This window comes from Macaca nemestrina, chromosome 5, assembly GCF_043159975.1.
Source record: "Macaca nemestrina isolate mMacNem1 chromosome 5, mMacNem.hap1, whole genome shotgun sequence".
Lineage (NCBI taxonomy): Eukaryota > Metazoa > Chordata > Mammalia > Primates > Cercopithecidae > Macaca > Macaca nemestrina.
In genome coordinates this window covers 180,968,034-180,982,950 of record NC_092129.1, presented here as the reverse complement: position 1 = coordinate 180,982,950, position 14,917 = coordinate 180,968,034, and the positions used below count along the sequence as shown (strand labels likewise).

The following is a 14,917-nucleotide window of genomic DNA, read 5'->3' as shown; positions in this document are numbered from 1 at the left end:
AGCACGAATGTGACTAGCATGGGGACAGGAAGATCCGTGGATTGATCGGTTCCAGGGATGGTAGCATCCACTGAGTGCTGTGGAGGGGCCACCCAAGTCCTTCAGGGTCTAGGGGGCAGCTGGATGTAGAGGAGCCAGCGCTGGGGAGGTTCAAGAACTGGGAGGCGAACAGGATGAGCCTCTCCCATGGGCCTAAAGCCCCCGGCATGGAAGGGAGTCCGCAGAGGGGGCTGTGCCGCTGGGACTCTTCTCCGCCCTGGCCCTCCTCTCAGTGAGGCACCAAGCTCTGCAAACACTGCCTCCTCAAGCCGCTTCACACCCGCCTACCCTCAGCCTTCCAGGAACCTCTGTTCCTGCTCCCCGAGCCCTGGGAATCCTGCCTCTCCTCCTCCCGCCGCTGTGCACTTGCTGCACACACATCCCCTCTAGAGCTGCTATGCGTGGGGCTCCGGTCCACACCCCGGGAATCCTCAGTCCCAGCCACCCTTCCTGAGTCCAGGCTGAGCAGGCTCTCTTGGGTACTCCCCCTGAATCCTCAGGACACTTGTGTAGCCCAAAGACACATGTGCGTTGCGTGTCTGTGTGTCTCTAATACACACGAGATGTCACCAGGGCAGGACCAGGCTCCACTCCATGTGCTGTCCCCAGCACCTGCCCAGCCACTGAGACCTGGCTGGCACCTGGGCATCTACTCGGCACCATAGTCGGGTTTCTAGACTGGCCCCAGTAATTCCCACCCTTGTGCCTTGAGCGTGCGCTGGGCCTCAAGGTACAAGGTACAGATAACTTACTTTTTAGCAATAAAATACAGCCAGGATAGTGAGATGTTCCTTCCACAACAAGGTTCCTAAAGGCAGATTCTAGCAGACTCTTGCTAGCTTTGACCAAGTGAGCTGCCTTGTGACTGTGGTCCCGGTGGCCAACAGCCAGCGAGGAGCTGAGGCTGCCAGCCCCACAGCCCGTGAGGAAACAGAGCCTACCAGTGCCTGACTTGGTTTAATGGTAGACCCTACCCACTGCTGGTAGCCTGTGAGAGACCCGGAGCAGAGGACCCAGCCAGGCCATGCCCAGACTCTGGAGCCATGGAAACCACGAGACAGTGGATGCATGCTGCTTCAGGCCCCTGTTTCGGAGCCATTGGTTATGCAGCAATAGAAAACCAAGATACTCTGTGAGTGACAGATTCCCCAGCCTTAGCCACGGAGGGAGATTGACAGCCACCTCTCATGCAGGCCATGACAGTCATCAGCACTTCACATTAGAAAGCCCTTCCCAGGGAGAGGCTGAAAGAGTTGCAGGAATAGCCACACCACTGTGCTTCATAGTGTATGGGGGATATGGATGAGGAAGAGCAAGAATTTGGGGGATGTCTCCCAGATACTCACACTCTTTCCAGGCTGAGGGTCCCAGACCACCGTTCAAAGACACTGCATCTTTCTGTCAGTATGTGTTCACGTGCCTGTCGCCTTACTAGTCTCTGAGTCCCTCAAGGGCAAGAATTATTTTCGAGGACATCAACAGGCACGTGTTGTTTGTGTTTAATAAATACTGGATGCTTGCGGATCACACTGGCTTCCTGAGTAGGAAGGTCAGCTCACCCAGATGAATGGGACAGGTTCAATATAGATGACCACTGCAATGAGCAGTAAGATCAAATCCTTCTGTAAGATGAAGACTGAACATCTAAAATAGCCAATTAAGTCTTTCTGGTAGACCTGGCTCCTTCAGGAAGCCACAGGGCATATCAGGTGCTAGGGATAATGGACAGGATCTTAATGGGGACATCATTTTCTCGGAAACCTCCCAGGTTTCTGCCTGACCTTCCCGGCATTACATGTGGACGGCACTGACAAGCAGCGAGAGGACTCCCCTTACTCACACGGGAGTCACATGCAGGAGTGCAGAGCACAGACCCCCAGGAGGGGTGGGCACAGGGCCACTGTGAAAAGGCAAACTGCATGGAGCAAAAGCCTGGCATTGTGCCCGGTGAACCACATCATACAGATCTATCTTGTTAACCATGCCAAATAAAATGAAATGAAATATATTTAATTTGCAGATCATTAGAAAAATGTCTACATATATGTGTATACATAATATGCAACAAATATACACATGCATATAGAATATGGAATATATCTTTTTATTTTATTTTTTTTATTTTTTTATTTTTTTATTTTTATTTTTATTTTTATTTTTTTTTGAGACGGAGTCTCGTTGTGTCTCCCAGGCTGGAGTGCAGTGGCGTGATCTCGGCTCACTGCAAGCTCCGCCTCCCGGGTTCACGCCATTCTCCCGCCTCAGCCTCCCAAGTAGCTGAGACTACAGGCGCCCGCCACCACGCCCGGCTAGTTTTTTGTATTTTTAGTAGAGACGGGGTTTCACCATGTTAGCCAGGATAGTCTCGATCTCCTGACCTCGTGATCCACCCGCCTTGGCCTCCCAAAGTGCTGGGATTACAGGCTTGAGCCACCGCGCCCGGCCTATCTTTTTATTTTTTTCTGTGGAAGCAACGATCTGGTTTTCTATCAAAGATTCCTTGACATAGCCGGGCATGGTGGCTTACGCCTGTAATCCCAGCACTTTGGGAGGCCGAGATGGGCAGATCATGAGGTCAGAAGATCGAGACCGTAGTAACCAACAGGTGAAACCCCGTCTTTACTAAAAATACAAAAATTAGCTGGGTGTGGTGGCGCGTGCCTGTGATCCCAGCTACTCGGGAGGCTGAGGCAGGAGAATCGCTTGAACCAGGGAGATGGGGGTTGCAGTGAGTCGAGATCACGCCACTGCACTCCAGCCTGGCAACAGAGCAAGACTCCGTCTCAAAAAAAAAAAAAAAAAAGATTCCTTGACATTATTCAGTACGATTAGGAAAAATTGTGGCAGAAGTTGGGATGCCATTTTTGGCTTTGTTTTTTTTTCTCTCTTGAAATCTCAGATTAGAGAAAGAGATTGTTACGTCCTTGGTTTTAAGGTTCATTTCCTGCCCTGAAATGTGGGCTCTGCCTGTGCCTTTTCTGCTTTTCTCTAGGTTGTCACTAGAGGGCAGCACAGGCCTGTGTTGACAAGTCAGAGCTGCTTGATTTATGGACAGAGACCGGAGGGCAGCCACTGCCTCCTTGTGCCTTAGGAGCACAAAATTGTAATATCCACGAAATATCTTTATTTTACTAGCAATAGGATCTAAATAAAGTAGACTGATATGCAGGCCGACTTCTTATTAGAAACGGCAAACTTCATTGAATTAAGGATTCCAGAATCAAATTGCTGTTAGCCATGTGACGTTACCATCTCGCGTTGAAACACCGGAGGTGAGCCTCCCATTCCACCTCCTCTTTTATATTACTTAATGTGACTTGACTACATTTCTGTGAAGTCGAGGATGAGCAAATATTTGTACTTTTTTTTTTGAGATGGAGTCTTGCTCTGTCGCCCAGGCTGGAGTGCAGTGGCATGATCTCAGCTCACTGCAAGCTCCGCCTCCTGGGTTCACGCCATTCTCCTGCCTCAGCCTCCTGAGTAGCTGGGACTACAGGCACCCGTCACCTCGCCCGGCTAATTTTTTGTATTTTTTGTAGAGACGGGGTTTCACCGTGTTAGCCAGGATGGTCTCGATCTCCTGACCTCGTGATCCACCCGCCTCGGCCTCCCAAAGTGCTGGGATTACAGGCGTGAGCCACCACCCCTGGCCTTTAAGATACAACTTTTTAAAGAAGTTGAACAGACTCTGATGCTCCCTTAATCCCAGGTCATCCTGGCCCTCGGTGCCTATTCTTGAGGCAGCATTAAAGCAGAGGACAGATGTCAGGGAGTCGTCAGTCAGGGAGGGTCTCAGGGAGGCCCGTCCGGCTTATGATCTAGAAAGGGCCAGGGCCGCCGGAGTGGGCAGAGCAGGAGAAAACAGGTGGGTGTCATGATCCCCAGCGCCTGCGTCCTCTCTCACCTGGACCCCCGTGTGAGGGCAAAGGAAGCCTTGGAGCCCACCTGGAACGTCCAGATGGACAGTGGATAGAAAAGATCAGCCCCAGCACAGCCAGCAGCTGCTTCCAGATCCACCCAAGACCCCAGGCCACTTCTGCCCATGTCAAGCTGGGAGGTGGACACAGTCAGATACACTTGCAAAGTCACCCAACTCCCAACGTCTTACCAATGACTCTGATGAGCTGTGCACTGGCTGATGAGAACCACCACCTGGCCTGAGCCTGAGCGGGTAGCTGGTTCTGTCGATGTGAGGTCTGGACAGAACCTCATGAAACAATATTTAGTTTACTTGGCCTCTATCATCCTTGGGGCAATAGATTTCTGCAAGCCTTTGTTGCTTTTTGTTGTGGAACAAGTATGAAAAGTATAAAAGCATTTTTTGAACTTTTTGCAGAAAATTTCATAACCTCATATTTACTTCCAGGCAGTCCATCCTGGCCCCTTTCCCTTTGCTGCCAGGAGGCTTGTCTGTAGTTGAGTGTCACAGGGAAAGGCTAGTTCTGTGCTACGCTGGAGCTCATGGGCCCCAGGCCGTCCATCCCGGCTTATCGTGGATTTCTCTCTGTGAAGTGGGGGCATGGCAGGGGATCCACTTGCATCCTAGCGCCTCCATGGGAATTGTTCCCGAGTGCATTTGCAAGAAAGAGCTGTGGCCTCCCGATGGCACGGGTGAAAAGGGCTCCCAGCGAGAAGAGGGATTTGTCAGGAACGCTAGACATTCTCCCAGCCTGGCCCAGGGACCCCCTTTGGACTCAATTTCCTTTCATCCTCCGCAGGCACGAAAACATCACCAAGGGTCACATATTTTTTCCAGTTTGTCATCTTGGCTGACTCTGAGAACATGTTTGTTGAATTTCTATCCCCAAATCTTTCCAGGTTTGCATCAAAGAGGAAAAGGAAACAGCATTTCCTTCCGTCTAGCTTGCTAAGCCAAATCTAACAGAGAATAATGATCCTACCAACTGCCAGAGTTCAGGGGTCCCTGCTGGCCCGCCCTCCCCCCACCAAATGCATAATCATGCAAAGGCTGCAAGAGACCAGCTGGAAACCCAGAAGGTCTGACTGCGGCTTCTGCTCTATTGAAAGACTTGCCTTTGCTGTTTTCTTTGATAAAGGAGGGAAATTTCACTGTCCCCCCTTTAGACAGGGAGTGAGCCTGCGGTCTGCCTGAGGTATCTTGCAACTGCAAGCACTAAATAAGCTTCTGACTCATCTCTCCCCTGTGGCTTATGCAGAAGGTAGGGACAGGATGAGTTCTGTGGTGCTTAATCATACAATACTTCGGCATTTCTGTCCAGGTACCCAGTAGCTGTCAGGCTGGGCCTGTATGATACAGATCCAAGAGAATGAATCAAAGTGCGGATGTGAAGATGCTGTTGTTAGCATGGCTGCTGGAAACGTGGAAAGTAAGAAAGTCCACGGACTTGCCTACTTGCTCCCAAAGCCTTCCCCAGCACCAGAGGGGCTGAAATCATTAGCGTCCACATAGCCCGCCTTGGACTGGAGTGGCCTCTACTGGATTTTCCCAAGGGTGTCACTATTCGGACACCTGGGTTTTGACTCACGGCTGAACTATTGGCCTTACTCTCAAGTTCTGTTTCATGAAGGCACATGCATGAGAAATGCTAATGACACTCCTCTAAGAAGTTCAGTGCGGTATAACTCAAGCTAAGCTCCTCAGTAAGTCACAAACTGCAGGAAAATGACTGCAGCTGAATGGTGCTCTTGTAGTGGAGGCATGCCTTTTTCTTAACCTATACGCATGGCAACAGTAAATGGTGTGTAGCACCCAGGAGCCACGACCCAGGGACAGAGACGGCACCAGGAAGGGGTCAGCCTCACTTTCTGAACTAAAACAAAAGTGGCTGAGCACAAGTGAGTCACACCTTTTAGGGAGGTGTGAAATGGCCACAGACTCCACGAGGGCAGGACTGTGCTGTTGTGTTTTCTGGGCCTAGTGTCTGGCACGCAGCAGGCTCTCCATCCATGTTTCTTACATGAGTCAGTGATCTCACTTGCTGGGCCTTCTCTCTTTGGATTCATGACATCAGCTTCTCAGGTCAGTATAAGGCTCTTTCAGCCTGGCACGGTCGCTCACGCCTGTAATCCTAGCACTTTGGGAGGCTGGGGTGGGGGGATCACCTGAGGTCAGGAGTTCGAGACCAGCCTGGCCAACATGATGAAACTGCGTCTCTACTAAAAATGCAAAAATTAGCCAGGCGTGGTGGCAGGCACCTGTAATCCTAGCTACTCGGGAGGCTGAGGCAGGAGAATCGCCTGAACCCAGGAGGCAGAGGTTGCAGTGACACAAGATCATGCCATTGCACTCCAGGCTGGACAACAAGAGTGAAACTGCATCTTAGGGGGGAAAAAGGCTCTTTCTACTTTTTAAAACATTCTGCAATAGCTGTGCCGTGAGGTCTCTTAGCAGAGTTGGCAGCACAGGTTCTGGTGGAAGTGCGGCATGAGTGATCCACTGAATTCCCCCCTTGCCAGTCACTGACATAATTCCTGGGCCCAGAGTAGCTCCCTGTTCCCCCTTCTTCCTGCTGCTGCCTGGACAGGACCCCAGGGCCAGGTTCTCCCGTGACTCTCGGGCACCTCAGGGTTAGGTACAACAGGCTCCTCGGCTGTGAACCATGAAGCCGATGTGCCCAGAGCCAGAGCCAGAGCTGATGCTGGTTAATCCCACACCAGCCTGGAGCCAGGGACTTGTCTTTGAGTCCTGAGAAGCCGCCGTTCCCCGGGGTGTCTCCCATTACGCACCTTATCACCGTCGGGGTGACCTCCGCACAGAAGAACACGCTGAGGCTCCCCACTGCATGGGAGGCAAACATGCCCACGATGGAAAATGCGATGGAAAATTTGTCCTTGACGCTGTCACTCATCCCTGGGGGAGGGTCAGAAGAAGGGGATGGTGAGGGAAGAGAGGAAGCCAGGCCAGGGTGGGAGGGAGTCCCGGGGCTGCACGGCACGGCTCCTCCCCAGTGCCCAGCGTGCGGCATGGATGGGTGTGCAGTTCCCTCTGGGAACCAAGCCCCTCAAGGACTAGACGCCCAGAGTCCCCGCAGTAGGTTTTGTGGGGCTCCTGTGAGTCCCTGTGCATCAAGCATGCTGGAGCTCATGGCGGCCTCTATTGGCATTCCTCAGCCGGGAGCCATGCCTGGTGGGAGGGCAGGCTGGCATGTCCCCGGTGCCACAGCAACATCCCTCTGCCCTGGCCTATGTTTGCTCCAGTCAGGTCTGATGTGCCCAACACATGGGACAGGGGAGCTGAGTCAGGGTTAAGGAAACAAAAACTCAAGCCACAGAATTTATGGGCCCAGAAGGAGAGTGTTCAACCCATCAAAGCCCTCGTGAATGGCACCGGAGACCGACCTCGAACCAGGGCCGTGTCTGGCACCGTGCATGGACATGCTGTCAGGGCCATACAGCTGGGGCTCAGCTCAGCTCCCCCAAGGCTGCAGAGAGGGCAAGCGCTCCCCAGGGACACGGGCGAGGGCTGGGGCAGGCCAGGCGGGAGCAGCAGCAGCTTCAAGGTGCAGGGCGGCACTGTGCTGTCCCCAGAGCTGGAGGGCAGCAAGCTTACACGGGTCAAAGGGGGACAGCGGCTTCCCCTGGCAGCACAGACGGCCGGGCCCCAGCACTCCCGGCCTTTCTCCCCCACCCAGATGCTGTCCATAAGACAAAGCAAGCTGGCGCTGGGCCAGGGCCTGTGCTGAGCCTGGTGCCAGGGGAAGGGGTGGGGCATGCGTGCCAAGCAGCACAGAAACAGGGAAGCACCAGTCGCTCTTTCTAGCGGCAAGAGGGAGAATACAAATGTATCCGTATAGTGTCCAACCTACGGCCAACTTCAGCTGCAGTTCTTGGAGGGCAAGGGGGAGAAAGAGAGGAAATGGAAACCACAGGTCCGTGAGTCTTGGAGAAAACGCCCGTTTAGATGTAATACAAGACGAGGAAGCACAGCCCACGCGCTTGGGACTCACCTGAGTCTGGGTGCTGGCTGTACTTTCCAATCACTGGGCCCGCGGACATGATCGCACCCACACAGACAAGGGCAAAGCAGGTGAGGAGAGAGGAGAGAGCACGTTAGGTGTGGAATTAGCCCAGTGTGTTCCCATGTGACTTGGTTCAAGCAAACTCCCTTCTGTTTCTGGGATGGCGCTGGCTGCCAGGGCAGTGGAGTTCATACTGCACTAAACAAAGATCTTTTTGTTAGGAAGACAGGGGTAAGATCCCGCTGACCTCAGAGCCTGGGGAGAAAATGGAACCTTCACAGCGAGACCCTAGCAGGTGCAAAGGGTGCGCTTCCGTGCATATAAAGTTGTCCACGGGTCACTGCAGCCTGCACTCAAGCAGCATCAAGCACTGTGGGGCACCCCTGCTGGCCCCAGCTCTGCTCCTCACAGTTGCCTGGTGTTCACTTGGGGCTCCTGGGCATTCCTGCTCAGGGCCAAAGGGGCATGGCAACACCTGGTGGCCGAGGCATCTGCCACTTCCGTCCCAACTGTGTGAGCAGGGCAGAGGCTCCCCTGAAGGGCAGCTGGGGAACGGGGATGGAGGGAGACAGGCACCACGTGTGTATTCCATTAGCTAAGCCTCCCAGCAGTCTCCCCGCAAGGTACAGATTGCACAGGAACTGTCCAAGCTAGAGAGCCGCTCCTGAGTTGGAAGTGAGCCCTCTCTAACCCAGGCTGCACGACAAGGCCGCTCTGATCTGGGGGTGGTGACAGCCCTGGCATCTAGTTCTGAGAGCCTGCGTTCATTTTCCTTGTAAAGGCAGGGGAGCTCTGTGGGGTCGATGTTCCCACAGTGTCCCGAGCCTGTCCCAGGAGGGCCATGCCAGGGCGGGAGAGGAGGTTCAGCGGCCCTGCCTGTTCATGTCGTGCCCTGGGCCGGCCACGGAGGTGCTGTGGTGGTTTGTCCACACACGGGGGTATCTGTTGGTGAGGAGCTATACAGAGCTTGCTGGAGGGCCAGACGGACTCTCTAGCTTTGCCTTAGATTATTTTTTTTTTGAGACAGGGTCTTGCTCTGTCACCCAGGCTGGAGTGCAGTGGTGCAATCTCAGCTCACTGCAACCTCTGCCTCCCGGGTTCAAGTGATTCTTCTGCCTCAGCCTCCTGAGTAGCTGGGACTACAGGCATGTGCCACCAAGCCCAGCTAATTATTTTTTGTATTTTTAGTAGAGATGGGGTTTCACCATATTGGCCAGGCTGGTTTGAACTCCTGACCTTGTGATCCGCCTGCCTCGGTCTCCCAAAGTGCTGGGATTACAGACATGAGGCACCGCATCTGGCCAGATTATTTTTAACCTTTACTGAGAAATTCTTTGGTCCAAAGAGAAGCTGATGAACTCGGGAACATCTGCTGAAAAGCAGGGCCCTAATGCGAGGGTGACAAAACAGATTTATTTCCCCCTTCATGTCACTAGAAAGAAACAATCCTTTGTTCTTCTTTGTCATACACAGAAGCAGTCTGCCCCATTAGTGAAGACCCGGCCACCAGGACTCGGACGGAATCATGGTGCAGCCTGGGCTGGGGCAGGGGGAGGAGGGAAGGCCCAGGGCCCTCCGAGGCGGGCTCCACAGATGCTCTCATGGAAGCTCTGTCCTCCCCGAAGCAGCTCCTTCCAGCCATAGATTTCAGAGTGGCCAATGGAGTCTCACCCAGCCCTTTCAAATGCCCTTGGGGGTCTGCCAGCCCCCCTCCCTGCACGCAGCCCGCCTCCCTGGCCCACTCACGGTTGAGGAGGCCGAGCTGCAGGAGCGAGGCCAGGGCGGTGAGGATCATGAAGAGCAGCAGGCCTCCCCTGCGCCCGAGGAACCGGACCACCACGCACATGGCCAGGCAGGACACCAGCGCAATGCTGGCCGTGGTATAGTAGTCAGCGTAGAAGTTCTCCAGGAGCGGCACCTTCACCTCGTGACCCATCATGCTCCTGGCAAAGCAGTGGTGGATCCCGTACCCCGTCAGCCTGTGGAGACATGCCGAGCGGCGGTGGGTGGGCTGCCCCCACGCCAGGCGCTGTGCCGTTTCCTGGGAGCTCATGGTGTCAGGTGACCAGGAGATGAAGAAGCAACTCAATGTGTCATAGAAAAGCCCGCCATGACCGAACCACGAGCAGATTACAGAGCAAATGCAAAAAGGAGACGTGAGAGAAATATGGAATGCTTCTCCTGGGGGGCGGTCCACGCTCATGCTCCTCTGCCGTGGCTTTAGTAGACAGGTGTGGGCACAAGAGCGGTCACCCTGAGCGGTCACCCTGGCCCTGAGCCCTCACCCTGGGCTTCTGTCTTTACCTGTGGCAGCTCGAGACCCTTCACAAAGGAGTGCCACACCCCAGATGACCCCTAACCCAAATGAGTCGAATCCCTCCCCTCCGCCACCTTGGTGACCTCTGACCCTGAACAAGGGACTGCCTTGCGCAGTCAGGGCCACTGAGCTGTCAGTCAAGACAGGAGTGACCTTCTAGGTACACACCAAGCCCAGGGACTGGGCTGCGAAGAACCTGCGTGAACGATGTCCCCAGCCCCTGCAGGACCCAGCAGGCGGGGTGACCAGGGCTGGTGAGGGCCCTGGGAGGAGGTCTGGGCTCACTGGCCTGGCTCAGGCCCACCTGCCTCCTCCCGCGGCCATCCTGGCGCCTCTGGCCAGACTGGCTGCAGGTTCAGGAAGGGCGGGGCCGGCTACAGACAGGGGCCACGGCCACTTTGCAGCCAAGGCCTCATGGGTCTCAAATCCCCTGTCCCGAGACAGGGCCCAGAAGTCCCAGCCTTGTAGCAGCCCCCACTGTGCCCCTGAGGAGGTGCGTTCACGTGCTTCTTGGTTCCCTGGACCTCATGGGCACATGGGGAGGCTCTGCTCACAGGATTGACACGCCTGGGCTGGGGGCACTGGCTGCTTGAGGCTTCCGGGAGGGGAAGGCCAGTATCTTCTAGCCCGTGTCACTTTTCACACACACCCTTAGGATTCCAAGTTCAGCGGGGTGGGGAGTAGGGCCCTGGGCTTCACCGCTGCCCGCCTTCTTCCCTGGCCCCCTCCCACCCGGCTGGCACTTGTCTCTGTGACTCACGAGTTCACACACAGGACCACAATGTTCTTCCACAGGTTCCGGGTCCCCACCACCTTCACGATGCAAACCTTCTTGGGCCTCCGGGAAAGCTCTTTCTCCAGCTCTGCAAAGAAACAGACCCTGTGAGCCCTGGGCAGGCCACCATGGAGGATGGCGCAGCAGCTGCAGGCACAGTCCTGGTTCCCCAGTTTGGGCACCACAGAAGGGAGAGAAAGCCTTTTTTTTTTTTTTTTTTCTTTGCCAGTCGATAGGGTCTAGGTTTCCGGGATAGAAAGTCACTCAGAAGACCAGCGGATAGGGTCTAGGTTTCCGGGATAGAAAGGCACTCAGAAGACCAGCGGATAGGGTCTAGGTTTCCGGGATAGAAAGGCACTCAGAAGACCAGGGGAGAGGGTCTAGGTTTCCGGGATAGAAAGGCACTCAGAAGACCAGCGGATAGGGTCTAGGTTTCCGGGATAGAAAGGCACTCAGAAGACCAGCGGAGAGGGTCTAGGTTTCCAGGATAGAAAGGCACTCAGAAGACCAGCGGAGAGGGTCTAGGTTTCCGGGATAGAAAGGCACTCAGAAGACCAGCGGAGAGGGTCTAGGTTTCCAGGGCAGAAAGGCACTCAGAAGACTCCAGCTCTGCAGTTCCGGTTTCCCTCGGGTGCCTGAGAGGGCACAAGGTGCACCGTCAGCAGAAGTTTCCATCACAAACCCTTTTTGTGAAAGCGGACCGAGTACACACAAATAAACAAACAGTGTCGACTCAGTTCACTTTTGTCTGAGGACAGAGCTCAGCGATGATATTCTAGGTTACTGAGGCACTCATTAGGCCCTGGGCAAATCTAAACAAGCAGTTCTTTTCCATACACTCTGCATCTGCCTGTGTCACCCCCGGCTCGGACACTGGGAAGCCCACACGCAGATATGCTCCTTAGCCTCGTGGGGTGGAACTTACCATGGCTGTAGCTACTGCTGCTGAAACTGCCCTTAGGACATATGAATCTTTGAAAGACAAACACATAAGTGAATACATCTGCATGTATGTGTATACACGCATACACGCACACATTCATGCGCATAGGTATACGTGTGCACGTTTTAGTTAATGGAAGTCCTTGGGAGCTGGACAATGTTTTGGCTCCAAGGGATGTGAGCAACCATAAAGTCATGAGACTGGGTTTCTTGTGCGGCCCCAGCAGCTCTGAGAGCCCCTCTGAAGGGAGTCCACCAGCGCGGTGTTACAAGGGTCTGCAGAGGTGCTGGTGTCGATTTGGCAAGTTACAGGGAAGATTCAGAATGCGGCAGAGGCACTGGCCTCCAGGAGCTGTCTGCCTGCACGTCTGGGAGCAGGAATGCCACTCGCAGCCTTCTGTTGCCTCTCTGCCTTCCTAGCCTGGTATGTCTTCATGGAATCATCCCCTACTGGGGAGCTAAAAAAGAAAAAGGAGACTTCCCGAAGCGGAGGGGAACCAGGACTCTTCAAGACTGTCAAGGTCACGAGAAACAAGAAAGACTGAGCAGCTGTCAGACCAGGAGACTAGGGAGAGGGGAGAACGAGACGCAGTCCTGGGCGGCATCCCGGGGCGGGAGGAGGCTTCATGGAAAGCACGATGATGGGAGGCACCAGATAAAGGCTGGGGTTTGGTGAATAGCAGTGTTCCAATGTCACTTTCTTAGTTTTGACAATAGTATCATGACAATATCAGACGTTCGCAAGCGGGGAAGCCGAGTGAGGGGTATACGGAGATTCTGTACTATCTCAGCAGCTTTCCTGTACATCTAAAATTATCCCCGAATAATATATTTATAAAATAAGAAAAGCGGTGGAGATGGGGAGGCCTCTGTCTACTGAGGAAGGCTTCAGTGCTAGGAGTTGCCTCTGGAGGAACCCTCCTGCTCCCTTGGGGGCTGTGTCTCCAGGACCCTGGCCCTGTGCTTCTGAGGGCCACTCTGAACCCGAGATGGCTCAGGTTCCACCTTCCTCTTCCACCTCCTTCCTGCCATCCAGCAGCAGGAGGGTCACAAAGCTCCTTCGTTATAGTTTAAAGAAAAAATGTGTTGCTGAATCCTAGGGATTTAGGAACTTTTTATTCAAACATTGTTTTTGAACTCAGTGTCACCAGCCAGGCCACAGAAGGGAGAAGGAGAAACCTTTCCCTTGTCTGAGGGATATCATGTCTGCTGAGTTTCCAGAACTTTCTTCCTTCCCATATTTAGGTGCAAAGATTGAGGTCTGTATGCAAGCCCACAGGGCTGGCATTTCAGCTGCTGGTCCACGGACCCTCTCAGCTCCCAAGGTCTCCTGACCACTATTTTTCCTTAGCAAAAATGGGCTACTTTGACTACAGGCACAGTTTCTCTATGATTAAAAAAACTAATTTTGTAAAGAGCTTAAAAATATCATGGTTAACAGAAAACCTTGGATCCGATGAGCTGAGTATCTTTGCTATTATAGACCTCATCAGAAACCAACTCTAATAGCTACATTTTATCACCATGGAAGACTTCTGAGAAGAAAATTTAAATGTCCATTAGCAAGTCCATATAAGTTTAAAGTTTAAAAAATATATATCCCAAACTGAATTCCTGATATGTTATTGTTTATGAAGTATGATGTTAAAGAAGCAATAACAATTGCATTATGACCTGAGCTTTTTAAATAAAATTAAACCTAGAACCCAGTCTAAAAAATTGACTGTAGTCTGCAGAGGTAACTGAATTCTTCTAAGTGGAATTAGATTAACCTTTCCAGGGCTATTGATACGTTGTCAGGAAGCACATGAAGTGCTTCCTCCCATGCCTGGCAGAGTCACTGTCCAGTGACTTTTTGCTTATCATACTACCAGTTACTCACATCACCAGCCTGTCAACAACAACATGAAGCTTCTGCAGCATTGTCTGTTCTTCTGGGCCCCAAATCCACAAGCTCTGTGTTATAGGACACTTCAGATGGCTCTAACACCGGTAGCTGAATCCAAGAGGCCTTTTTGTCTGTCCAGATATCAGATGGACATCTAGGGACTTCTCTGAACTCCTCACACATGGAAATAAATGGGCAACAGGGAGCCCGGCCAGGTTGTGGGGCACTGGCATCCAGGATTTGCTGCTGTGAGCACCCGGCTCCCGTGCGCTCCTCGAGACGGAGGAGGAGGAGGACACATCGGCCTGCTCAACTTAGAGCCATCAGAAAACTTTCCAACCAAAACCCACGTCGAGCCTACTGAATTTTGTTGTCCAGCTCCACCCTGCAGTCCCAGTGCCTCCGCATTTTCACGGATCCTCGTGTGGTCGGGGCTGAGGTCTGGGTGCTGTGAGGGGCCCGATGAGCCTGGGCAGGAACCCAGCTTCTGCACTTGTGGCTGGCTCCTTGGAAAAGCTGTGCTGTCCTTGCTCTGAGCCCAGCTGCTCATCTGTGAAGTAGGACGAAGCGCTGCCTGGCTGGCTGGGAGAACTCGGTGAGGCCTCCGGGAGCACTCGGGGAGCACGTGTCCTCCTGCCCCGGGCTCAGTGAACCCAACATCTCCCACCTTCTCTTCACCAACAGAGGAAGGGAAAGGAGGCCCTGACGACCCTGCTGACTCGCTGGGAGGAGGGCACAGCCTCTCCACATTTGGCCATCTGGTGTGAGAGGTAAATCAGGCCTCCGAGGACAGCAGAGGAGGCAGTGGCCCCTTGCCCAAGACGAGGCTTGGAGGAGCAGGGAAAACACACGCAGAGGAGAAATGGAATTGGCTTGCGTGGGGGTGTGAGATAAACCAGCTTTGTTGTCATCCTAGTGGACGATGCTAGTGCGTTAGGGGTGAAATTGGAAAAACATGAGTTATAGAGACAGAAAGCAAGAAAAGAAAAAGGAGGAGGACAAGGAGCAGGAGGAGG

General features: G+C 53.5%; 1 protein-coding gene across 3 annotated transcripts in view; it reads right to left on the bottom strand.

The window, feature by feature from the left end:
• Positions 1 to 14,917, bottom strand: part of LOC105487323 (solute carrier family 22 member 23) — a 189,751-nt gene that overhangs the window by 8,539 nt on the left and 166,295 nt on the right. Inside the window, exons 6-10 of one of the 3 annotated variants that reach the window (XM_071097704.1) lie at positions 11,057 to 11,159; positions 9,726 to 9,958; positions 7,968 to 8,000; positions 7,823 to 7,846; positions 6,748 to 6,871 (exon numbers count right to left, since the gene is read on the bottom strand). In XM_071097704.1, the coding sequence (XP_070953805.1) occupies positions 6,748 to 6,871; positions 7,823 to 7,846; positions 7,968 to 8,000; positions 9,726 to 9,958; positions 11,057 to 11,159 (517 nt within the window). Of the gene's footprint in view, positions 1 to 6,745; positions 6,872 to 7,822; positions 7,847 to 7,967; positions 8,001 to 9,725; positions 9,959 to 11,056; positions 11,160 to 14,917 lie in introns of those variants that run through there. The other 2 variants (XM_071097705.1, XM_011750775.3) reach the window with 2 other exon arrangements.